This window comes from Trichomycterus rosablanca, chromosome 6 (genome assembly GCF_030014385.1).
Source record: "Trichomycterus rosablanca isolate fTriRos1 chromosome 6, fTriRos1.hap1, whole genome shotgun sequence".
Lineage (NCBI taxonomy): Eukaryota > Metazoa > Chordata > Actinopteri > Siluriformes > Trichomycteridae > Trichomycterus > Trichomycterus rosablanca.
The window spans coordinates 26,818,057-26,845,231 of NC_085993.1; the positions used below are offsets into that span (position 1 = coordinate 26,818,057).

The 27,175-nt window shown below is 37.3% G+C and overlaps 1 protein-coding gene across 1 annotated transcript; it reads right to left on the reverse strand.

Moving 5' to 3' along the window:
• Positions 1-958: 958 nt before the first annotated feature.
• On the reverse strand, positions 959-16,594 carry LOC134316419 (sciellin). Its single transcript, XM_062996782.1, has 17 exons — positions 16,534-16,594; positions 15,568-15,627; positions 14,099-14,204; positions 13,926-13,988; positions 13,735-13,806; positions 13,605-13,640; positions 12,701-12,781; positions 12,549-12,623; positions 10,318-10,392; positions 9,272-9,322; positions 8,948-9,040; positions 8,779-8,856; positions 8,623-8,685; positions 6,890-6,985; positions 6,671-6,779; positions 1,325-1,427; positions 959-1,177 (listed from the first exon to the last, which is right to left on the reverse strand). The coding sequence occupies exons 2-17, from the start codon at positions 15,602-15,604 to the stop codon at positions 1,161-1,163; spliced, it is 1,155 nt and encodes a 384-aa protein (XP_062852852.1). The 5' UTR covers positions 15,605-15,627; positions 16,534-16,594; the 3' UTR covers positions 959-1,160.
• Between the last annotated feature and the right edge of the window lie 10,581 nt (positions 16,595-27,175).

The window sequence follows — 27,175 nt, forward strand, 5'->3', positions numbered from 1 at the left end:
CTGTATTATCTTTTTAAAGTAAATATTTCAATCAGCAGAATCGCATCGCATGTATGATGTGCACAACGTTTATTACGTGCGTTTATTAATGAACGTTAACGTTAGCTTGTCAGAAGCTTTCTCAATGATGTCTGTGCGGTGTTTTTTTTTTTTTACAATTAGTGATGACAACCCAAGCAACTGTTCCACTGCACTATTTTACACTAAAAACTACACTATTCCATAATGCTCCAGATTGCATCATTCTAAATAGGTATCGGTATCGGCGAGTACAAAAATACATGTACTTGTACTCGTACTCGGTTGGGAAAAAATGGTATCGATGCATCCCTAAAATATATATAGTAAATATATAGTATATCGGGTTTTCCTGTATAGTTGTAATTTGTCATACTACTGTATAATAGTCACTACATAGTCAATATTTTTATTTTATTCTACTCTAATTTTATTCTACTTTATTTTCTCTAACTGTATTTACTTTATGCTATATAAAGGAATCTTATCGTATTATTAAATATTGAACATAAACTGAGTACAAAAATACATGTACTTGTACTCGTACTCGGTTGGGAAAAAATGGTATCGATGCATCCCTAAAATATATATAGTAAATATATAGTATATCGGGTTTTCCTGTATAGTTGTAATTTGTCATACTACTGTATAATTGCCACTACATAGTCAATATTTTTATTTTATTCTACTCTAATTTTATTCTACTTTATTTTCTCTAACTGTATTTACTTTATGCTATATAAAGGAATCTTATCGTATTATTAAATATTGAACATAAACTGATATTAACCTAATTAATGTGCAGAATGCACAATGGTAATATTATGTATGTAGCATTATTATTACTAATTTGATTAGTAGTAGTATTAGTAGAATGGAAGTTATTGATTTATACTAAAGAAATATACACCTCTTACAAGCAAAAAATCTTAATCTCACCATTTATTGCCTTATACTCAAGAACGGACATGAATAATGAATAATTACCACAAAGAATATAGCCTTTTATTGTTCTACTGTAAATTTTGCATATATCTATCTTCCCTTTTTCCCAGTAAACATGCTAAAGAAATTAATTTCCATGTACAAAAGGCATTACGTTTAAATGTCCAGTAGGTATTTTTTTCAAGATGGTGATGTCTTCAGTGATACCAGTGATCTAAAAAGAAAATATAATTTTCAAAAAATTATCATAATATCAGTTACCTTATAATGCACTTTGTGGTGTGTGGTTGCTAAGAAGTGGAAATATTTTAAACACTACTAATAATAAAACAGATTTGATTGTGTCATGGTAAAGTGTTACCTCTGGTCTTTGAAAAACAGCTTTCACAAGTCACCCTTCCCTTGTGCACCCACAGAGTGTCACCTGCCTCCAGATTGCCCAAAGAACGATAACATGACTCACACTGAGTAATAAGGAAAACACAGACACACGTGACCATTTTACATTTAATTTATATTGTCCTTTGTTCATTATATTTCCCAAGATAATGGCCAATGTATATGCTTTATTTAGCAGCAAAAATAATAGAAACAGCAGAAGTGGCAACATAAACAGGATTTTGTTTTTTCATTTTTTCGACCGCTCCCCTTCACCACAGCAGATCTTAACTGCATGGTTTTAAGGCCAGATGACCTTTTTGATGCAACCCTTCTTATTTTATCTAGGTTTGGGACCAGCACCCCATATATATATACAGTGTATCACAAAAGTGAGTACACCCCTCACATTTCTGCAGATATTTAAGTATATCTTTTCATGGGACAACACTGACAAAATGACACTTTGACACAATGAAAAGTAGTCTGTGTGCAGCTTATATAACAGTGTAAATTTATTCTTCCCTCAAAATAACTCAATATACAGCCATTAATGTCTAAACCACCGGCAACAAAAGTGAGTACACCCCTAAGAGACTACACCCCTAAATGTCCAAATTGAGCACTGCTTGTCATTTTCCCTCCAAAATGTCATGTGATTTGTTAGTGTTACTAGGTCTCAGGTGTGCATAGGGAGCAGGTGTGTTCAATTTAGTAGTACAGCTCTCACACTCTCTCATACTGGTCACTGAAAGTTCCAACATGGCACCTCATGGCAAAGAACTCTCTGAGGATCTTAAAAGACGAATTGTTGCGCTACATGAAGATGGCCAAGGCTACAAGAACATTGCCAACACCCTGAAACTGAGCTGCAGCACAGTGGCCAAGATCATCCAGCGTTTTAAAAGAGCAGGGTCCACTCAGAACAGACCTCGCGTTGGTCGTCCAAAGAAGCTGAGTGCACGTGCTCAGCGTCACATCCAACTGCTGTCTTTGAAAGATAGGCGCAGGAGTGCTGTCAGCATTGCTGCAGAGATTGAAAAGGTGGGGGGTCAGCCTGTCAGTGCTCAGACCATACGCCGCACACTACATCAAATTGGTCTGCATGGCTGTCACCCCAGAAGGAAGCCTCTTCTGAAGTCTCTACACAAGAAAGCCCGCAAACAGTTTGCTGAAGACATGTCAACAAAGGACATGGATTACTGGAACCATGTCCTATGGTCTGATGAGACCAAGATTAATTTGTTTGGTTCAGATGGTCTCAAGCATGTGTGGCGGCAATCAGGTGAGGAGTACAAAGATAAGTGTGTCATGCCTACAGTCAAGCATGGTGGTGGGAATGCCATGGTCTGGGGCTGCATGAGTGCAGCAGGTGTTGGGGAGTTACATTTCATTGAGGGACACATGAACTCCAATATGTACTGTGAAATACTGAAGCAGAGCATGATCCCCTCCCTCCGGAAACTGGGTCGCAGGGCAGTGTTCCAGCATGATAATGACCCCAAACACACCTCTAAGACGACCACTGCTTTATTGAAGAGGCTGAGGGTAAAGGTGATGGACTGGCCAAGCATGTCTCCAAACCTAAACCCAATAGAACATCTTTGGGGCATCCTCAAGCGGAAGGTGGAGGAGCGCAAAGTCTCGAATATCCGCCAGCTCCGTGATGTCGTCATGGAGGAGTGGAAAAGCATTCCAGTGGCAACCTGTGAAGCTCTGGTAAACTCCATGCCCAGGAGAGTTAAGGCAGTTCTGGGAAATAATGATGGCCACACAAAATATTGAAACTTTAGGAACTTTCACTAAGGGGTGTACTCACTTTTGTTGCCGGTGGTTTAGACATTAATGGCTGTATATTGAGTTATTTTGAGGGAAGAATAAATTTACACTGTTATATAAGCTGCACACAGACTACTTTTCATTGTGTCAAAGTGTCATTTTGTCAGTGTTGTCCCATGAAAAGATATACTTAAATATCTGCAGAAATGTGAGGGGTGTACTCACTTTTGTGATACACTGTATATATATATTAAGTCTTATACATCCAAATCTGAAAAAGTTGGGGTAGGATAGGAAATCTTTGTCTGGTCAACGTCTTTTCATTTGTTAATATACAACCATTCCTGCATATCAGGCCTGCAACACATTCTAAAAAAGGTGAGACAGTACATACTTAAGCACACAATAAAAAATAACAGAGGAATAAAGCTCAGACCTGCCAACACAATGGTTCTCATGATTTACAATTTACTTAAGGTTTTACCAACGTTTATTCTGATCAGGGTCACAACTGGTCCATGGAATCACCAGGCGCAATGGAGTAACACACAGTCCGAACAGGAACCCCATCCCCACCAGACACATACAAACACGTCATAGGGTGTGTATGGAATTGTAACATTTTTCATTTAAAAATTTTCTACACAATTTTCTTCTTAGGACTGCAGACAGGCCAATCCAGTACCTGTACACTCTTCTTCTGCAGCCATGCCTTTGTAATGTGTGCAGCATTGTGCATTGTCTTGTTGAAAAATGCATGAGTGTACCTAGAAAAGATGCCATTTTGAAGGCAGCATATGTTGCAGAAGTGTAAATAAACTTTGCCACAGTGTGATGGTCTATCCCAGATGCCGCTTCTGGACTTAACAAAAGTCTTTTTTACACAGTAAACAAACTGGAAATTCTCTGCCCATCTTTGCTCCACTCTTCTTTGGATACTGCTTTTGTATCAAATCATAATTACAATCACCAGGTGACATCACCTGTTTGAAATCACATCATTATTTATCTTTTTTTTTTACCTCATTATCAGCCCTAAATTTACCAGTCCCAATTTTTTGGGGAATGTGTTGCAGGCCTGAAATGCAGGAATGGAGGTATATTAACAAATGAAAAGAAGTTGACCAGACAAAATATGGAAAAAAAAACAATGCACTTTTATTTGCATGTTTACATTTTATCCCAACCTTTGTGACCTCCTGGATAGATCTTCGATGCGCTCTTAGTAAAATGTATGGTGTTTCTGTTATTTGTGAATAATGGCTTTCACTATGGTTTGCTGGATTCTCATAGACATAGCAGTGACTTAATAACAATTTTTCAGACTGGTAATTGTTTGTTTGCCATCTCTTTAAAACATAGCAGCATGTGCTGCTTTTTGAGAATTTCTAGCCTGCTTCGTATAAGGCAGGTTCTATTTAAGTGATGCTTAGATTCAACAGGTCTGGCAGTAATTATGCCTGGGTGTGGCTAGTGATATTGAACCGAATTGTCAATTTAATTTGATTAAATGGTTGATTTATTAGCCTAAAAGACAATTATTTTTTTTACACAGGACCAGGTAGGACTGAGCAAAATTTTTTCCTAAATTAAATCATACTTTTTGGAATATGTGTTTACTTGGGTTATTTTGTCTAATATTAAAAATAGTTTGATGATCTAAAACATACAGTGGTGTTCAAAAAAATAGCAGTCCAACACCATTAACCTGATAAATCACTGTTTCTAGTAGAAGTGATATTTCTACATAGCAAAAAATTCACTTGAAAGTGTAGTAGAGTAATGAAAACAAAACAAACCCAACAATTAGGACATGCATCCCACTCATTCTGAGTAATTGAAGCATTGATTGAAAGGGGGTTGTTCAAAATAATAGCAGTGAGGAGTTCAATTGGTGAAGTCATTCATTCTGCAGAAGAACGGGTGTCAATTTTGGCCCTTATTTAAGGTAGGAGGGTGGCAAATGTTGCACAGCTTGGTCATAGCACATTTCCTTTTGAAATACTGGGTAAAATGGGTTGTTCCAGACATTGTTCTGATGAACAGCGTACTTTGATTAAAAAGTTGATTGTAGAGGGAAAAAACATACAGAGAAATGCAGCAAATTATTGGCTGCTCAGCTAAAATGCCTTAAAGTGACAACCAAAACCTGAAAGACGCAGAAGGAAGCGTGGAACTACTGTTCGAATGGATCAGAGAATAGCCAGAATGGCAAAGGCTCAGCCAATGATCACCACCAGAAAGATCAAGGAACATCTGAAGTTACCAGTAAGTACAGAAGATGATTAAGTGAAGCCAATTTACCAGCAAAAACTCCTGCAAAGTCCCGTTGTTAAGATAAAGACGTGTCCTGAATGGGTTCAAATTTGCCAAGGAACACATTAACTGGTCCAAAGAGAAATGGCTCAACATTTGTGGACTGATGAAAGCAAAATTGTTCTTTTTGGGTCTAGTGGCCGTAGACAGTATGTCAGACGACCCTCGAGCACTGAATTCAAGCCACAGTACACTGTGAAGGTAGTAAAGCACGGTGGTACAAAATGATGATATGGGATGTTTTTCATACCATGGTGTTATGCCTATTTATCACATACGAGGGATCATGGATCAATTTAAATATATCAGAATACTTGAGGAGATCATGTTGCCCTATGTCGAAGAAGAAATGTCCTTAAAATGGGTGTTTCAACATGACAATGACCCAAAACATCTTGGTTACAGACAAACAAGATTGAGGTAATATAGAGTGACCAGCCCAATACCCTGACTTCAATCCCAGAGAGAACTTGTGGGCTGACGTCTGAAACACGTTTTTTTGAGGCAAAACCCAAAATTGCAGAAGACCTGTGGAATGTAGTCTAATCATCCTGGACTGGAATACCTGTTCAGATGTGCCAGAAGTTGGTCGACTCCATGCAACACAGATCTCAGAAACAATTGTTATGCCACTGAATATTAGTTTAGTAATTTAAAGTAAAGTGAAACCTCAAACATTTTTTCATGTTATAGATAATTTTTTTTTAGTTTTTAAAGAAAAATGCTGGCACTGCTATTTTTTTGAACAGCCTAATATTCATTTTTCTTAACTTTCTGTAAAGGATTAACACAAACTGGCTACATTTAGTTCATGTTTTGATTTAGAATTGAAAGTGTAGTATTTCCAGTGCATTTGCATTTATGGAAATAAAAGTCATTATAATGATTTTGTGCTTTATTCACTTTTTTAAAGTCACTGCTATTTTTTTGAACACTACTGTATACGTGTGACAAATTAGAAAGGGGCAAATACTTTTCACAGCAATGTTTTTTTCATTGGGTAGGGTAGTGGTAGCGCAGTGGTTAGGGTACTGGACAAGTAATGAGAAGGTTGGCAGTTCAAGCCCCATAACTGCCTAATTATTACTGTTGTGCCCCTGAGAAAAACCCGTAACCCTCAATTGCTTGATTTACAGTCACAATTGTAAGTCACTTTGATATAACTGTTAAATGTATTAAAAGCAGTAATGGTCTTATCTGTATACAAAATGTATGAGTTTATATGGTGTATTACCTTGAAGCAAAATGTGTGACTGAAGATATTAAGGTCATCCAAAATGACCCTCTCTCCTTCAACAATGCTTTTAGCACAAAAGGAGCAGAGATCTCTTTTACCGACAATCCTGTTGGACACCATATCCAGGTCAGACAGAGAAGTAAATGGTGACTTGTATTTGTAATATTGTGCTTTGCAATGAGGACTTAATCTGGAAATAAATGTGCATGCTTTTACCTGGTTGTAGTTGATGGTACAGGTGTTGGATTTACAAAAGTCATCTGTGACACCCTTGGAGTCACAGTTGATTTCACAGATGAATCCACTATCATTCTGTACAAAAACACATGATAAAAAGCTAGAGACACAACCATGGCTTAGAGATTTTATCCCACCATATTGCTAATTACCTTAATTATTTAGTTATTGTTTATTTTTTTTATTTTTTTTTTGTTAGAACCCCCACAAACTGACAAATTGACTTTTTCCTGGAAAAAATAAGGAGTAGCACATGCTTTCTCAGAGACACATGAAGCCAGACACCGCCTGTCTTTGAGCTGCTGCTCATGCAAAGTGAGGGGACACCATTGCATTTGTTGTAGGTATAGAATTCAGGTATTTCTATCACCTAAATACTTACCTATTTAAATTATTTATTTACATTATTAAGTTGTACATCATTAAACAAATGCTGAGCACTTTCAGTTTATTGGAATAACATGAGCTATTTGTTAAGAGCTCCTCCTGAGCTGCTGTTCTCTGTGGCCGCTCCTCTGGTGGTTTTGGTGACATCTAGCGGTGGCTGAAGGTACTTCTCCTCCCATTCCAGCCAATAGATCTCTCCCCTGCCTAATTTGACTCACCTGGCCCTAATTACCTTCTCATCAGCCTCCTGGTTATAAGCCCATGCCTTCCTCTCAGTCAGGACCAGATTGTCAGTTGTTGTTTGCTATGCACACTGTCTGGTTTCCCTTGCGCCTGCTATCTGTTCCTGTGTTCCTGACTTCTCTGCCTGGTTCCTGGATCCCTCGCCGGCTCTCTGTTCCTGTGTTCCTGCCTTCTCTGCCTGGTACCTGGATCCCTCGCCGGCTCTCTGTTCCTGTGTTCCTGCCTTCTCTGCCTGGTACCTGGATCCCTCGCCGGCTCTCTGTTCCTGTGTTCCTGACTTCTCTGCCTAGGTACCTGGATCCCTCGCCGACTCTCAGTTCCTGTGTTCCTGCCTTCTCTGCCTGGTTCCTGGATCCCTCACCGGCTCTCTGTTCCTGTGTTCCTGCCTTCCCTGCCTGGTCCCTGGATCTCTCATCCACCTGCCACCTGCGGTTCCTGTCAGCCTCCTACCCCCAAGCGTAGCCACTCGTACCCTCGCCTTCACCCTCGTTCCCTGGTTCTCTTTCTGGACTATTATTCTTAATAAATCACTTAAACCCTGCTCCTGTCTCTGTGGTTGTGTTCGCATCGTGGTTCCAATTCCAAACCCCACTTAACACTATTTAAATAGGAAGTTTCAGTAGCCACCACTTCATGATCCAATTTCAGGCCAAAATTTTACACTTAGAGTGCACTGCCTTTTTGCAACATTATTGTCTGTTGATAATCAGAAAAATACAGCAAATTAAACACATCAATGTAAAGCAGTATCATTTGTTCGTAGTTGGTAGGCAATTAATTTTAAACCGTTCATATCATTTCATTTAGTCTTACATAAAAGGTCTGTTTGACATGTATTAGCCAGACATGAACTACTGTAGAATAAACTTTTTGTGGCTTAGAGAAAATGGCTTTTAATAATAAAAAAATAGGTTTATTAAAAACATTATAAAAATTATTACACAGTTTACATAACACCAAGTGATACAACATTTGTTAGTGAGTGTAAATAAATGGTTAAGGCATGTGGAAATAAATTGATTGTTAAATTAATTAATCAATTTATTTAAATGATTATCAATAAGGTTTCAAATAAATCTTACCTGACAGGGTTGGTGTACACACTCTGAGACAGTGTGGGAGTCATCAAGTCCATATCATCCAGTCTTTCATTACAAACACACACACATAGTCCCCATTTATTATTTTAAGTCTGTTTATAAATTGATATTGATAAAGTATAAACAGTTTTTTTTTACCTGGGAGCTTTATCATAGCTCGAGGTTGAGGTAATAGTTGTTCTGGTAGTTGCAGTAGGTTTAATCGAATTATAATTGCTTAATAGGCAAATAATTTATATATGTAAGTTCATGATTCATTATTTTATAATATTATAAAAACTCTTTAAATAAATGTATGCTCTGATACCTCAGCTCAACACCCTTTGCGTAGGTTTCTGTTTTAGTTTCAGTAATGGAAGTTTGAGTCTTTTCTGGGGTTGTATTGGTTACAGTTGTCTTTCTGTTTGGGCAAAAGTCTTTTTTCAATAATCATAACTGTAAGAATAATTTCAAACACCCAACAACCCAAATAATTTAAGAACACTCAACGTGTCCTAATATAATAAATAATAAAAATGTGTAGGAGAAAACCATTCAGCTAATTAAAAAAAAGTAATTTAGAATACCATGTTATAACTATTACTTAGCTTAGTCTAGGCTGTTAAACTCTATTAGGCAAATTTCCACTTACCTCACTGATGTAATTGTAGGTGATGGAGGCATAAAGTTTTCTTTCTCAGTGCTGTCACAAATCAACATAATAATTTAGATTATTCTTAACTAGATATGACAGGTACAGTTAAACGGTTTAAGTTACGCTTGTAATGCACAGGTATGTAATGGCAGTCTTGGAATTTCTGCAACTGTTTTTTTTTCAGTGACTGAATTATTTAAACACCCTTTTCCTCCCATTTCATTTTTTCCTGTTTTTAAAATAGATGATATAAAAACATCTTAGTTCTCTTGACAAATGTTCATGTGCTTTATTATTCAACTGCCAGACTCAGTACTTGGTGAAACAACCATTTGCCTTAAGGTCCTCTAATAAATGACTTTGGTAGACGCTGACAAGCTTCTGACACCACTCTTGTGAAATCTTTGCCCATTCTTCTCGTGCAAAGGCCTCAGTGAGTTTTGATGACTTTTATGCTGCAACTGCTTTGTCTAAGATTTTCTCTGGAATTTATATATGGATACTGTGAATTAATTATGTCAGGTGCACAGAGTGTTTCTGTAGCAAAAAACAGCCCTACATCATCACTAACCCTCCTCCATGCCTGACCGTGGGCATAGTATTCCTCTGGTCATAAGCAAAGGAAACTGCAGATCCATTAAGCCAAGCAGTTTTAGTTTGATTGGTAACTCTATAGAATTGTGTCTCAGAACTCTGCAGGCCTATCCAAATAGGTCAAGATTGGCTTTGTTTAAAGCAAAATCTAGCTCTGCATAAAGGTTGTTCGAGAAGGTGTGTGCTAGCCTTTGCCCCTCGAGGCCTGGCAAAGTTGTCATGCAAGTATATCCAAAAGTTGGGACACTGCAAAAACAGTGAAAAGAGAATAATAAGGTAGAAAATTAATCCAAACCCTCATCCTCAAAATCCCTGAAAAACAACATTTTTATAACTTTACCAGTTCTGTAGTAGAGTTGTTAAAGATCCACCCTTTATTTTTTATTATTTTCTCAGTATTCTGTTACACACTTATTCACTCATAAGCTTTAAACACCAGTAATACTGACCTGCTGGTAACTGCCTTAGGCGGATCATTTAATACTGGAGACTTATCATCCACAGATTTTTTAACAGGGCTAAGCCTGCAGCCAAAATATAGAGAACATAACCATTTTTAATTAGTTTTATCAATAACTGGTAATATTGGTAATACAAGTACAAATAATATTAAACACTAATACACAATGTTTCTGTTTAAATAGAAAATTGATGAATTTGTTATATGGTCAAAACAGAATTCATTCATTCATTTATTGTCTGTTTTACCACTGCTGTGTACTGGTCAGGGTCTGATTCAATGGACGAAAGGCAGGCAATACCCGGACAGACTGTCAGTCCATAAAAGGGCACACACACACACAAACTGTCACACTACCTGCGGTTCCTAATGATACCGCTGATTGTAATGTGGAGAACTGCATTTCCCAGGAGACAGTGGGCAATCATGTGGAACAAGCAGCCAATCGGACAGCGCAGCTGGAGTGTGCGTCACCAGCTTACTAATGAACACACCTGAAGCCAATTTATGAATGATATGAGCGTGATTGCAATAGAGGTACTTCGCGATGTATTGCCAGCTTCACTCTGCGTACTGAGCATTTTGCATGTGTTACAATAATTCAGTGTATGACTTTTGCTTTGTATTACGACTACGATTTCGGTTTCCGCCTTGGACTGTGTTTTGATTAGTGACTTCTCTTTGGATCTCCCCAGAGCCGTAGATAAGAGAGAGTTGCGACACTCCTTGATCTCGCCGCTACGCGGTCACGTGGTTCATGTAACCCTCAATAGTTCCAAACAAACCCGGCGCTGTCATGTTCTCATATGGGACAGGCAGCAGTGAATGAAATATTAAACGGCAAATAATAAACATTTGTACAATTTCTGGGTATTTTCAACTGCGTTTACATTTACTGCATCTGCTTTAATGTCAATTTGGTATATAAAGTGGAAGATTGATGTTTATAATGACTTGTTAATAGGTCGTTCTTGTTAACACAGTACATTATATTAGCATACATTACATAATGCCATATCATTAAGTAGTAGAAACAATATACAGTACAGAGATTAAAGTTTTTTTATGTTTTGTTTTTTACATAAACTAACCTCCCTTCACTTTCCTGAGGATTCATAATAATAATCATTTTGGCTAAACACTAAGCCATGTGGCTAGATTAATAAGGTTTACCTGCACTGAATGAAAAGATTGATAAACACATTACCGTACCTTTAACATTATAGTGCAGGTACATGAAAAAGCATTCATTCATCTCTTATTTCATGAGTGATTAATAATTGATTCCTACATGTAATACATTAATGAATTCATTATGAATATGCACAAGTTCATTTTGTCTAATGTAAGTGGTGGACAAGGTACACAAACCATGTAGTTGAGTTAAAGTAGAGATATCCAGGGTAACATATTACTCCAGTAAAAGTAGTAGTAAAAGTAAAAATACTCTTTACCTCCATTAAGGTACTAAACTAAATTTACCTTCAAATGTACTTAAGTATGAAAGTAAAAGTATAATGATTTATTGTGGTTCTAATGTTTTATGATCATTTCTGTAACTAGACTCTTGATTAATCAACTCATTTTAGGTAAAAAGACTCTAGTGTCATTAATTAAGCTTAACTGACTAAGCTAAATTCAGTTATACCTATTAATTAAGATAAACATGTAACATTTAGTGCTGAGCAAATGCTAAACAATAACAGTATTAAGTATATTAATGACATTAAATTAATAATTTTTTTAAAACAAAGCAACATACAGCTAAAAATGTTTGATAAGTAGTGGAAATGAATGGGGCTCTATGGGTTGTTTGGAACTATACAGAGCTCCACAACCCGGAAGCTGCGCAGAAAAAATGTCCCGCCCCCTTTCCAACAATTCCCTATGGGAGTGTCGCCACTCTGTTCTCTCTACCGCTCTGGGTCTCCCCTTGCACTTTGAACTGTTTAATGAAACATCGTATACTGTCTGACTGTTCTGTTCACGGTCGTGACACAAACGCACACACAGGGCGAATGTTAGTAGTTTTAATTGGCCTGAGTGCCAGAGCACCGTGAGGAAACCCACGCGAACATGTGGAGAACATGCAAACTCCAAACAGTAAGGACCATGGCTATCCGTCTGTTGAATCAAACCCAGGACCTTCTTGCTGTGAGACAACAGCACTAATCATCGCAACACCATGCAAAACAGAATTATACGATTCATTACACGTACAATTTATCGCTGGAGTTTGCACCTGAGAACACCCGAGCTGTAAAACTGTTTGTTGGTGTTGTAGGACCAGGCTTCCTGCAGCAAAAATATAGTTAAAACATGTTTATATGCAAATAGTTAATTTGAAACTGTGCTTTGCTGTAAGATCTTACTTGGCAGGAACTGGAGGTTTGGTAGGGGAGGTGGGAGTAGTGGAACTGACACTGGTCACACTGCTTTTTGTAGTCGTGTCACTTTAAGCAAAGATAACCATATATGTAGATATATTAAGAAAACAAACTATATACAGTATATATGTATATATGTATATATGTATATATATATATATATATATATATATATATATATATATTCCCACAGAGTAAAAACTTAGGACAACATTATGAAATTACACGTTTTCTATAACTGTCTACCAGTCTTTCTTTTTTACACTTTCAGTAAAGACCAAACTTGTGTAGTGTACTTTGACATCAACACTGGCAAGAGGTCCAGTTATGACATTTTAGAATTGTTGAAAACTTTGTTACGCATTTTGCACTCTGCTCTTGGGCTGAACTTGCTAGGATGGCCTGACCTGGCCATGTTAGCAGTTGTTTTAAATCTGCTCTACTTGTAAACAGTTTTCTGAACAGTGTAATGGATGATTTCTATTTCTTTTGAGATGTTTTTAAATTCCTTCCTCAGACACATTTACAATTGCATTGCATTTACTCTGAGGGCTTTTTGGAATATCACCATGGTGATACCACTAAAAAAATTAATAGCAAACCAAACTGTCTGATGTTTAATAAGACAGCCCCCTCCAAAATCCTCTCTATTGATCATTTGCAGCTGATGCAGTGCACCTGATTTTAGTTTTAGGCATTATAAGTAGTTATAAATGTAGGGGTGTCAAGTAAAGGAACTTTTATTTCTATTCAAACATCTTACAAATCAGATATTTCTTTAGTTTTATTTGTTTAATTATATTATTTATATATCTAAACATTCAAAAAAATGCAAATCAAATAAAGTTTTCATGGGGTGTTTTCTTTAAAGCGAGAGCACCAGACCAACCTGCTTTTATTTAGCAACTCCTGACTTCCACCAAACCTGCCAAGACAAGACAAATTGTTAAAAACAACAAAACATTTAGCCAATCCTGCCTAACAATTAGCTCTTTCAGTCTGTTGTGGTAAGTTCATACTGCCTCTTGGTAACTGAGCTGGTCGAAGTGCTGGTCCTCACTGTGCTGGTCTGATTGGGCTTTGCTGGTATACTGTGATGAAAACACACCAATAAAAACACACCAATAACAAATTAGCCACACCAAGAATGAGGAGAGAGGTAAAAAAAAATTATTCCAGTCTAAGTATGAGATGTTTTTTAATTGTCTACCTTTCAATCTTAGTTGATGGTTTGAGGCCGCCCAATACATCTCTTCCATAGTTGGGGTCATCACTGAAAATCCAGTTAATCCATTAAGTGATTGTATGGCTGAGGTTAAAATATTATTTGCGTAGCGTGTGTATATGTGAGGGGGATCTCAAAGTGTCTAGAATGTGTCTTACTCCACTGGCTCATCTTCCTCGGCACCTCTCTTAATCCAGCTATTGTCTTGCAGTAGACCTTTTCTCCGTTTGTTAGTGCTTCCAGTTGCCTGACTGGAACTAACTCCTGCAGACATATACAAAGCATATATTACAATACAGATTTGGTGCCCCAAATATTTATGTATGACCAAAATGCCTTTTAAATGATTATAACTTTTTTAATTTAAATTCCTACACTGTATATCTATTGTTATATGCCAATATTTGTTTTGCAATGTTGCATAATTTTTCATTTACATTAACTTGTTGTAGTGAATGAGAATAAATACTATAAATTGTAAAAGCAATTAATTTGCAACTCCTGTACATTTGTGCTCATTTAATAAACGTCAAATAGGTAGATGGGTGTCACAGTGGTGCAGCTGATAGAGTAGGTGTCGCACAGCTACATTTGTGAATTTGTGAACCAGAGTTTAATCCTCGTCTGTCCGATAAGCTTTTGTGTACAGAAGGTGTAGTGCTAAATTGCAACTTGGTGTGAGGACATGAGTAAATGGGTAAGTGTGTTGCCCTGCAGCATACTGGTGCCAACAGGATAAAGCAGTCAAAGAAAATAAATTATTGAAAGTTAATAGTTAATATTTCTTGTAATCACTGAAGATTAACCTCATGAGAAGCAAATGATGCTGATAGTTTTATGCATGAAGCCCTTGTGTTATATTTGTTCATCTAGTTTGATGCATTACAAGGAAAATTGAATACTTTCTACAACATTTCACAGAAATGTTACACAAATTTGGCACTTAACATTATCATTATCACTCAAAACTTCCAAAAAAAAAAAAAAAAAAACTATATAAACAATGGAAGAAAGTATCAAATCACATATTTTTATAATAAAAACAGATGTAGTTCACACATTTTTTTTTTTAGATTTTTAGTATTAATACATATAACTTAATTTTTGGTAACCTTTACATATATACATTTGGAAATGTTTTCATAATTTGTTTTCTTTCCATAAACTAGCTCTTTTATTAGGTATATATACTGTATATACACACACACACAGTCCAAGTTTGTCATTCCAGTATACTGTCTACACCTAGCACTTGTAGATTTGCGCCCCCCGTCCAATATCTAAATAGTTAGACCTGGTACAAAAATTAAACAGCCTGGCTTACAAAGCTCCGATTCATTCCAAAAGTTATTCAGTGGGGTTGAGGTTGGGGCTCTGTGCAGGCCACTGGAGTTTCTCCACGTCAGACTAGTCAAACTATGTTTTTATGGAACTCATTTTGGACACAAGGTCACAGTCATGCTGTAACAGAAAGGGCCTTTCTAAACCTTTCAGTTTAGATGGGTGGACAAACAGATATGTGTATAAAATAAATTGTGAGAGGGTTTAAAATGTGTTACAGTACAATTTGTTCTACATGCTGATACACAAACACAAACAAACCTAAATAAAAAAAAAAAAAACTTACCAGATTTTGTTGATTGAAGTGTCTGGTTAAAGGACATCTTACACACTGTTTTTCTCCAATCTGTTAATATGAGGAATCAATTAGATTTTTATGTTTAGGTTTGTGGAGAAGCATGAAAAATTTGGCCTGAAATGAAATACTTGCTAGACACAATTATCAAACCAAATAACTTGTTTTTTCTTTCTAAAAAAGTCCTATGTCAAAAAGTGATAGGTTTCATAAAAAAATCTATGAACATTCGACACAAAAAATAACTAGTTTCTGGTGTCTAGAGGCTCTGTCATGATTTCCCTGTGCTTTAGGGTGTAGGATGCATGAACTGAATTACAAGTATGATTCCTTTCATAGTTTGTGGTAAGTGACAAATGTTTTTTAGATTGCTTCAATTGTTCTATAATGCATATGCTCAGGGTGTGAACTAAAACAACCTGTCCTATTGACGCAGGAAACACACCCATTCTAACACCTCAACAAGCCTAATTTTTACAGATGTAGACTAACTAGTTTGACAAACTAGTCTGATGTTACCTTTTCTATTTGATTTGTCTTTACACACTTTTTTTTTATAAACTCTATAATATAAACACGTGCAACATGGACTTAAAATTATGCTGAAGTAAGCCAAAATGCTGATAATAGCTATAATTGACAGCTTAAAACACTTAAAACACAATTTATTTCAGTCTGATTTTAAATCATACATTTCAAAATATTTGGATTTCTACAGACTTGGTAACAACAACTTCATAAACAAGCTCCATGTGTTTTAGACTGGCTCTGCTACAACTTTCAAATGTTTTATCAGCTTTTGAATTATTATATAAATTTAATACTTATTAGTTTTTGACTTGAATTTTTAATGTAGTAGTTAGTTCAACATATGTTGAACTAAATATAGTCTATGCCAATAATCACATGTGACATTAAAAAAAAAGTTTAAATAAGATATTAGTTAATCACACTCACCTGTTTTTTACGATCCACTGCGATGGACTGGTAACAAGGATGTGCCTTTTTCTGTTCCACACCCTGTAGTTTAAACCAAAGGGAGGGAACAAGTTCCAAAATAATACCTCATCATACACATCCAACCTGAAAAGTGAGTTTGCTGTGCAGTGTTTTGTTAAACAGTTTTAGCAAACATTAAAAAAGAGAGAAACTATACATGTGTATACTATACATAAAGAATTTCTCTGAAGCAAGGCATACCCTAGATTGGAACTTATTTATAACAAGTGCCCCAGGTCATTTGTACATATACTTGCATTACCATGTAAGAAACAACTGCATTATATTCACAGTGATTTATTTAATAAAGCGTTGGCTGGATAAATCTTTGTGAGAAACAAAGATATACAATTTAATTACAGTATTAGCTGAACATTTCAACCAAAGAACTTTTTGGGAAGGTAGTTTTAGTTTTGTGTGTGTGTGGTCTGGGTTGTTTTGTTTTTGTACTGGCCTAAAAGCATAAAACATCTTAAATTATTAACAGCAATCACTCATATTTTGAGTGTAATGGAAAAACCCTTAATGAAATACAACCCCAAATCAGAAAAGTTGGGACAGCATGGAAAATGCAAATAATAAAAAAAGCACAGAGTTTCTTACAATTACTTTGACTTTTATTTCATTGCAGACAGGATAAACTTGAGATATTTCATGTTTTGTCTGGTCAACTTCATTTCATTTATTAATAAACATCCATTCCCACATTTCAGGCCTGCAACACATTCCAAAAAAAGTTGGGACTGTAAAGCATTTACCACTTTGTAATGTTGCCATTCCTTTTCATAATACTTATAAGACGTTTTGGCACTGAGAATACCGAGCAATTTAGTGTTTCAGGTTTTATTTTGTCCCATTCTTCCTGTAAACACGTCTTAAGATATGCCACAGTACGGGGTCGTCATTTTCAAAATTCTCCACACATTCTCTATTGGGGACAGGTCAGGACTGCAGGCAAGTCAGTCCAGTACCCATACCCTCTTCTTCTGCAGCCATGCCTTTGTAATGTATGGAGCATGTGGTTTTGCATTGTCTTGTTGAAAATTGCATGGACGTCCCTGGAAAAAATGACGTCTTGAAGGCAGCAGATGTTGCTCTAAGATCTCAATGTACTTTTCTGCATTAATGCTGACATCACAGAAGTGTAAATTACCTTTGCCAAGGGCACTGACACAGCCCCATACCATGACAGACCCTGGATTTTGAACTTGTTGCTGATAACAGTCTGGATGGTCCTTGTCGTCTTTGGTCCGGAGCACATGGTATCCATTTTTTTCCAAAAAAGACCTGGAATGCTGATTCATCTGACCACAATACACGTTTCCACTGTGTGATGGTCCATCCTCGATGCCTCCAAGCCCAGAGAAGTTGACGCAGCTTCTGGACATGGTTAACATAGGGCTTCTTTTTTGCACAGTAAAGATTTAAGTGGCATTTGTGCATGTAACTCTGTATTGTAGTGCTTGACAATAGTTTGCCAAAGTAATCCCTTGGTTATATCAGTTATTGTTGAGTGGCGGTTCTAGATGCGGTGCCATCTAAGGGATCAAAGATCACAGGCGTTCAGCTTAAGCTTGCGCCCTGGGCGTTTACGCACTGAAATTCCTCCCGATTCCTTGAATCGTTTAATGATATTATGCACTGTAGAGGGAGAAATATGCAAATCCCTTTCAATCTTTTTTTGAGGTACATTGTTTTTAAAAATTTCAATAATTTCTCACGTATTTCTTGACAAACTGGAGATCCTCTGGCCATCTTTGCTCAACTAAGACTCAGCCTTTACTGGATGCTGCTTTTGTACCAAACCATAATTACAATCACCTGTTGACATCACCTGTTTGGAATCACATCATTATTTAGTTTTTTCACCTCATTACTAGCCCTAAATTGCCCCCGTCCCAACTTTTTTGGAATGTGTTGCAGGCCTGAAATGCAGGAATGGATGTTTATTAACAAATGAAATGAAGTTGAGCAGACAAAACATGAAATATCTTGGGTTTAAACTGTCTGCAATCAAATAAAAGTCAATGTAAATGTAAGGAACACTGCATTTTTATTTTATTTGCATTTTCCATACTGTCTCAACTTTTTCTGATTTGGGGGTGTACCTCAGAGACTGGATTGTGAGTAGAAAAGAGTTTTAATCTTGTCTGCAGAGAAAGATCACACCAACAGAGTCTCACACAGAGACTCTGTGAATGTGATAACACAGGAAAAAATAAACACCCTTTTATATACTCCTTTTTCTTAGCTAGAACATAGGAACTAATCTAAACCAGCTAGAACTGGGTTTAGGACGTCATACAATGTAATTGATGCACTTCTTATCATGTACACCACATACACATCCAATAACATCATACTGTAGCAGTGTTCTTGGAATATTGGAATATGACTACTGGCAATCATGCCCTAATATTATAAATATTAATTGATTATGTATTAATATTTCCAGTGTGAAATAACATTTTTCTCTCATATTCCTTTCTTTTTGGCATTTTATGACAATCAAATTAAACTATATACAGAAACATATAAACTGAATTATGTAAGGAAAATCACATTGTATACATCCACAATAACCTTCTGCACAGGTTTAAGTTACTGTTTCATTAATACATCATTGCACATTATCCACGTCTTATATAAAATATGTCGTCACTAGGTAATACGTAACTATAACCTGGCTTCATGCACTTTTGAGAGGCTCATTTGGCTTTTTAACGCAGATCAATCTCACAATCACGAAATAGCGTTAAATAAAAAATAAACAGAAAGTCTTCTTAAAACATATTTGATTGTAGTTTGTGCCTTGTTTACTGCAGAGTCAGTTCGTGCAGGTTTATTCATTTTTGGATGTATATTAGCCGAGAACGAGATGAAAGAAACTCGAATGTCAGGTGAATGTCCAGTATAAAACTACCACGGTTAAACGAATTAACCAAAACATTTACATTAACTAGCACGCAACACGCAGGCAACATCTACCATAAAACCCATAGCAACACTAATAAGAAAGTAATGACATGAGTTATGACGTTCCATGATCCAACTACACTGAAGTTACTGAAGTTACACTGAAACAGTGTTAATTTCGTTGACGAATGATTTTCGTCATAGTTTTCATCAACGAACCTTTTTTCATGACGAAAACGAGACGATGACTAAATAGAAACTACAAAAAAAGATAAAAACTATGACGAAATGAATCGACACTTTCGTCAACGAATAAAAACGAGACGAAAATGTTTGGCAGGGACGACATCCAATAACTGATTTAGTTTTGTGGAAGGTAGGGACAAGTTAGGAAGAGATCCAATCAAAACTACTTTAGCGTATGTGGAGGGGCGGGACAAGCCGGGTAGCCATCCAATCAGTACTAATCTTTTGCAGTACTGCATTAAGAGCACACTTGCACAAATTTGATCTATACCCGGGAAGACCAGACTATAGTGATGGGAATTTCGGCTCCTTTTAGAGAGCCGGTTCTTTTGGCTCGGCTGACTAAAAAGAGCCGGCTCTTGGCTCTTTTTAGTTACCAAGTGGCTCCTTAGATTTTTTTGTTGCTTAAATTAATTTATTACCAAATTACACGTAAAATGAATTAATAATGTAAAAAAAACATTGTATCAAATGTTTATTATTTAAATTGCTTTATTTATATACTCAACATGGAACAGAGTGCTCCAACAATAAATTATAAAATACAAAAACAAAGACCCATCTCAATTAGACAAAAAGATCTGATTGTGTATATTATTTGTACGTTTGCATCTAAAGTGGGACAGCATGGTGGCTAAGTGGTTGGCACCGTCACCTCACGGCAAGAAGGTCCTGGGTTCGATCCCCAGGTGAAGAGCCCGGGTCCTTTCTGTGTGGAGTTTGCATGTCTTTCCCGTGTCCGCGTGGGTTTCCTCCGGGTGCTCCGGTTTCCTCCCACAGTCCAGAGACATGCAAGTGAGGTGAATGTTCCTGTCATGAATGTAACCAAAGTGTAAAACGTGACGTTAAAATCCTAATAAACAAAACAAAATAAACAAGCATCTAGAGTGAAACAACACAACATCAACGAAGCATCACTCACACTCAACAAAATATAAATGAAAATGTGCAAAAAAAACAAAAAGAAAATCCAGGTGAAAGCATCCAGGTGACAGTATTTGTAAGTATTTAGTGAAGATTGGCATTCAGAAAAACCAAGGAGCTCATCTTTGATGGCTTGATCCTGTTTCTCCTTTCTGTTATGATCTGCCCTGTTAAAAAAGATTCTCTCTGAGGGGACAGATACACAGTCTATGTGCCATCACATGTATAAGATGTGGGTAGACTGAACACTTGGTCTCCCAGTGAACACTTGGTTCAGTGGGTCTGAACTTCTCTGTAAAAGGGGCTTCTCGTGTCCAAACTTTATTTGTTCTCTCGCTCTCTCTCTCTCCCTCCTGTTCGTGTGCACGCTGTCTGTGTGTGTGTGTGTGTGTGTGTGTGTGTGTGTGTGTGTGTGTGTGTGTGTGTGTGTATGTAACCCCTCCCCTCCTGCTCAGTGTAATTACACAAACGCCACCACGAATCTTGACCAATCACGTGCGGGTTTGACAGAAAAAAAACCCCGGAAAAAAACAAATCGGCTCCCAGTCAGGAGCCGGATCCCGTCGTTCACTTTAAAGAGCCGGCTCTTAGAGCCGGATCGTTCGCGACCGACCCATCACTACCAGACTAGCCTGTGAACTTTCTTTACTCATGGAACTAGATTAACTCCACAATGTCAACAGGGAGAAAGAGGAGAGTCGATATATGGACACATTTCTCATTTGACGTCGTGAAAAACAAGACGATGTGTAAACCATGTGGGGCGATCTAGGGTAAAAACAACAGATCTGAAACATCTGGCACTGCTGGCAGTATAATGGCAACATAATGTCACAGCTGCTTTTACAGTACCCAGTTTTATAAAGAATGTAATATGCAATTTGTTATGAACAATGCATATATTTTTCAGGCAGAGCAGGCCTACTGGTCATTAATATTTTGTTATTGTTATGCTCAATAAGCAAGGTCAGGTAAATAAAGATGTTGTTTGAAATAAGTTAAATCTGTTTTTGTGTGTATTGCACATTCAAACATTAATAATATTCCATAACTGGTTAAAAATGTTTTATTTTGTGTAAGTGTATATAATGACTTAAATAATTTAAGGGAACTGATAAAAAAGCATTTACATTTTACACCCTTTATATTTATTTTAGGGCGGCACGGTGGCTAAGTGGGTTGCGCTGTCGCCTCACAGCAAGAAGGTCCTGGGTTCGAACCCCAGGTGGGGCGGTCTGGGTCCTTTCTGTGTGGAGTTTGCATGTTCTCCCCGTGTCTGCGTGAGTTTCCTCCGGGTGCTCCGGTTTCCTCCCACAGTCCAAAGACGTGCAAGTGAGGGGAATTGAAGATACTAAATTTGTCCATGACTGTGTTCGATATAAACTTGTGTAATGAGTAACTACCGTTCCTGTCATGAATGTAACCAATGTGTAAAAACGTGACGTTAAAATCCTAATAAACAAACAAATATGTATTTTAGTCGACTGAATCAACTGTAGATTTAGTCGACTATATTCTTATGATAATTAGTCGACTAAAACTAGACTAAAACTAAAACAATTCAGATGACTAAATTATGACTAAAACTAAATTACATTTTAGTCAAAAGACTATGACTAAAACTAAATCAAAATTTGCTGTCAAAATTAACACTGCACTGAAATACACTGACTTTCCTTTAGATTTTGGAATCTTGATCATGCGGGACCGCCCAGCTTTAGGACAAATCAGTTTTGCAACAAGCTGACTGAGATGTTTGTTGCAAAACTCGTGGCGGGCAAATTTGAAACTGCGCTGTAATGTTTTTTATTCTCACATCGAAAATAGAAGTACAAATTTCTTTTTTAAAAGTACAAATCTTTTTTACAGTTACAGTTTTTTTTTTTAAAGATACAATTTTTTTTGCAGGTGCAAAAGTTTTGCTGCATATTTACCTCCATACAATCATGTCGATTATAATCAGCTGTTGACATTACCTGTTTGAAATCATGTAATAATTTAGTTGGTTTTTTTGCCTCATTACTAGCCCTAAATTGCCCTGTTCCAACTTTTTTGGAATGGGTTGTAGGCCTAAAATGCATGTACACTGATCAGCCATAATATTAAAACCACCTCCTTGTTTCTACACTCACTGTCCATTTTATCAGCTCCACTTACCATATAGGAGCACTTTGTAGTTCTACAATTACTGACTGTAGTCCATCTATTTCTCTACATATCTTTTTAGCCTGCATTCACCCTGTTCTTCAATGGTCAGGACCCCCATAGGACCACCACAGAGCAGAGCACAGAGCATTCATTAGGTGGTGGATAACGTCACTTCCGGTGGTACGCACGCTGAGACGCTAGCCTAGTTGTTTGTTTGTAGCCTTTAGCTAAATAACTTTTTATATACGTATGTTTTAAACATATAATTTATACGTTAATCTTCCGTGTGTTGTTGATTTAGTTTTATTTTGTTTATCGTAAAAAAGCGCTTGTGTTTACTAACGTAAATTCGTGCTGTGTTGGAAACTAGGAAACTTCTGCTACCGGCATCCGAACGAAGCCGGTTTTGTTTGTTTTTGTACTTCAGCGCATAAACATCATAATTATCCAGAATTAAAACCGTTTTCGGTCCGCACGAAGCGCGTTTGTGTTTGGTTGTGTTCTGTATTTCAGCTCTTAAAACACCTCTGTTTTGTGGGAAGTTATAACCGTTTCTGTTCGTAGGAAGCGCGTTTATTTGTTTTGTACACCAACGCATAACACCGTTCTCCTTTAGAATTACAGCCGCTTTTGTCCGAACGAAGCGCATTTGTGTTGCTTTGGTTGGTGGTTTTTGTATTCCAGCTCATCATCGCCTGTTTCATCCGGAATTAAAGCCGTTCTTCTGTGACTACCAGCAGAAGCGCCGGTGAATCCAACATAAACATCATCTCCAACTCATCTTGTAAAGCTAAGTATATTTCTTTGTTACTATGGCCCCAGCAGGAGCTTTGTATCCATGTTCCGAGTGTAATATGTTCAGTTATTCCTTCTCCGTGTTTAGTGATAACTTTACATGTGATAAGTGTAGATTAGTGGTTAGTCTAACGGAGAAGATCTCAGTGTTAGAAGGGCGCATTCGGGCGTTAGAACAGACTACTACTAGTGAGGGCTTAGATTCAGCTGTAGCAGTCCCGAATGCCAGCAGTTCAGGTACAGAACCCCAGACTCCGGCATTAGAGCCCTCACAGCGGGGTGACTGGGTGACGTCTCGGCGACATAGTCGTAGGGAAAAGCACCGACCATCTCAGTTGCACGTGTCCAACAGGTTTTCCCCACTCAGTGAGCCACCCGCTGAGAAGCCTGTTAATGTAAGTGCTCTGGTTATAGGAGATTCTCAGCTCCGACACGTGCGTATTGCAACCCCCATAGAGACACCAGCAACCATAGTCACTTGTATTCCGGGGGCCAGGGCGCCTGACATCAGAGCAAACCTGAAAGTGCTGGCTAATGCTAATCGTAGATTTTCGAAGATTGTTATCCACGTCGGCACTAATAATGTTCGTTTACGGCAGTCTGAGGTTACTAAGAGTAATGTTAAAGAGGTGTGTGAGTTAGCTAGGTCGATGTCTGAGGCAGTAGTGTGCTCTGGCCCCTTACCGATTCGACCCAGTGGCGAAACCTACAGCAGGTTGTTGTCGCTGAACCGCTGGATGTCTAAATGGTGCTCAGAAAACTGCATTGATTTTGTAGATAACTGGTCCACCTTTGAGGGAAGGCCTGGTCTTTTGAAGCGGGATGGTGTCCACCCCACGTGGGAGGGTGCTGCTCGCATTTCTTGCAGCATAGGTGACAGGCTTTACCACCGCGTTAGTGTAGCGGCAGATAGTGTTAAATGACTATCCAGAGCCAAGACCAGGCAGCAGACTAACAGGCCTAACCGACTGTCTGCGAGTCGCCATCGGACGTCACCCGGAATCCTTAGGTCACAAACCATTGAGACTGTGTCTGTTTACCGTGGCAGGTGTAAGCCAAAACAAAATCAAAAAGTATGTCATAATAACTTAATTAAAATTAATCTAAATGAGCATCATGAAAACCCTAGTAAGGCTAAACTAAAGTTAGGACTTCTAAACATCAGGTCACTTGCATGCAAAACAGTAATTGTAAATGAAATAATTACAGATAATTGTCTTAGTGCCCTGTGTTTAACCGAGACCTGGGCTAGACCTGATGAGTATCTAGGTTTAAATGAAGCATCTCCTCCGGGTTACAGTTATGAACATAAGCCACGTCTTAGCGGTCGTGGTGGAGGAATAGCCGCAATTTATGATAAAGACATAGGTCTTACTGTAAAATCAACTCCCATAACAAACTCGTTTGAAGTTCTTATCTCTGACATAACCAATAAATGTTCATCTGATAAAAATAGTATGTTTAAACTGGTTACTGTTTATCGACCCCCTGGTCCTTACTCAGAATTTCTTAACGAATTTGCCGATTTTCTTTCTAAATTAGTCTTATCAACTAAGAAAGCTCTAATTGTTGGTGACTTTAATATCCATTATGAGGATAAGTGTAATCCACTCAAAATTGCGTTTGATTCTATTTTAGAATCCTTAGGCATCACCCAAAATGTAACAGGACCCACTCACCGCTGTAAACATACCTTAGATTTAATACTTACTTATGGTATAAACATAGACAACCTGGAAATTATACCACAGAATGACTTAATTTCTGATCACTCCCTACTAATATATGAAGTGTCCCTGTCCAATAATATACAGCAACCAAATCGTTTTAAATGTAAGCGCACTATTACATCTGCAACTGCAGCAGCGTTCATAAACTGCCTACCAGAATTACCAAATATATCAGCATCAGAACCTAAAGAACTAGATCAGGCAACTCAAAACCTAGAGACCGTACTGCGCACAACCTTAGATAACGTAGCCCCACTCAAAACTAAACTGATTAGGGAGAAAAAACTTGCTCCATGGTACAATGACCACACATGCGCACTTAAACAAGCAGCACGGAAATTAGAACGCAAGTGGCGTCACACTACACTGGAGGTGTATAAGATTGCTTGGAAAGATGCTCTAACTGAGTATAAACATGCACTTATAGAAGCTAAATCTGTATATTATTCATCCCTAATAGAGAAAAATAAAAACAATCCCAGATTCCTTTTTGAGACAGTGTCCAAATTAACTAAAAACGTCAATGAAACTGAATCTAATATACCGCCTGACTGTACCAGCGATGATTTTTTAAAATTCTTTAATGACAAGATAGAAAAAATACGACTTCAGAGTCAGAGTGTGTCACTTGCCAATGTTAAGTATGGACTCACTCCGAGCAGCATTGGTGATAATAGTAACGAGTTAATCCAACTAAATTCCTTTAATCCAATCTCCCAAAATGAACTAACTGTGTTGATTAAATCATCGAAGTCATCATCGTGTATACTTGATCCTGTTCCAACTCGTTTACTTAAAGATTTACTCCCAGCTATTGTAGAGCCCCTGCTTACATTAATCAATGCATCCCTTAGCCTTGGGTATGTACCTAAATTGTTTAAAAGTGCTGTTATTAAACCCCTGATTAAAAAACCTAATCTTGATCCACATGTTTTATCTAATTATAGGCCAATTTCAAACCTTCCTTTTGTCTCAAAGATATTAGAAAAAGTCGTTTCCAAACAATTATGTTCTTATTTGAATGAAAATTGTATTCATGAAAAATTTCAATCAGGATTTAGACCCAACCATAGTACCGAAACCGCATTAATTAGAGTAGTTAACGAGTTGTTAATGTCTTCTGATAATGGATGTGTCTCTTTTCTTGTTCTATTAGATCTTAGTGCAGCGTTTGATACGGTCGATCATAACATTTTACTGGAGAGGCTAGAAAATACAGTAGGTGTTAAAGGACTCGCACTCTCTTGGTTCAAATCATATTTGACTGACCGCTCTCAATTTGTTTATGTAAATAATAAATGCTCAGAAACTACAAAAGTAAAGTATGGTGTTCCACAGGGGTCGGTACTTGGACCGCTATTATTTACACTCTATATGCTTCCACTAGGTGAAATTATTCATAAACATGGCATAAACTTTCACTGCTATGCAGATGACACACAGCTGTATATATCAGCCAAACCAAATGATACTGACACAATCAGTAAGATAGAAGATTGTGTAAACGACATAAAAAACTGGATGTCGTGTAATTTTCTTTTACTTAATTCAGATAAAACTGAGGTTTTACTTGTTGGCTCTAAAGCTGCAAGAGACAAGTTGTCTAACCTGGTGCTAAACCTAAACACTTTCTCTGTTACTCCCAGCCCAGATGTAAAAAACTTAGGTGTCACAATAGATTCAGATCTCTCCTTTGATACACACATTAATAATATTACTAGAGTTGCTTTCTATCATTTGCGTAATATCTCTAAAATAAGAAATATACTATCTGTTAATGACGCCGAAAAACTGATCCATGCGTTTATAACTTCTCGGTTAGATTATTGTAATGCTCTTCT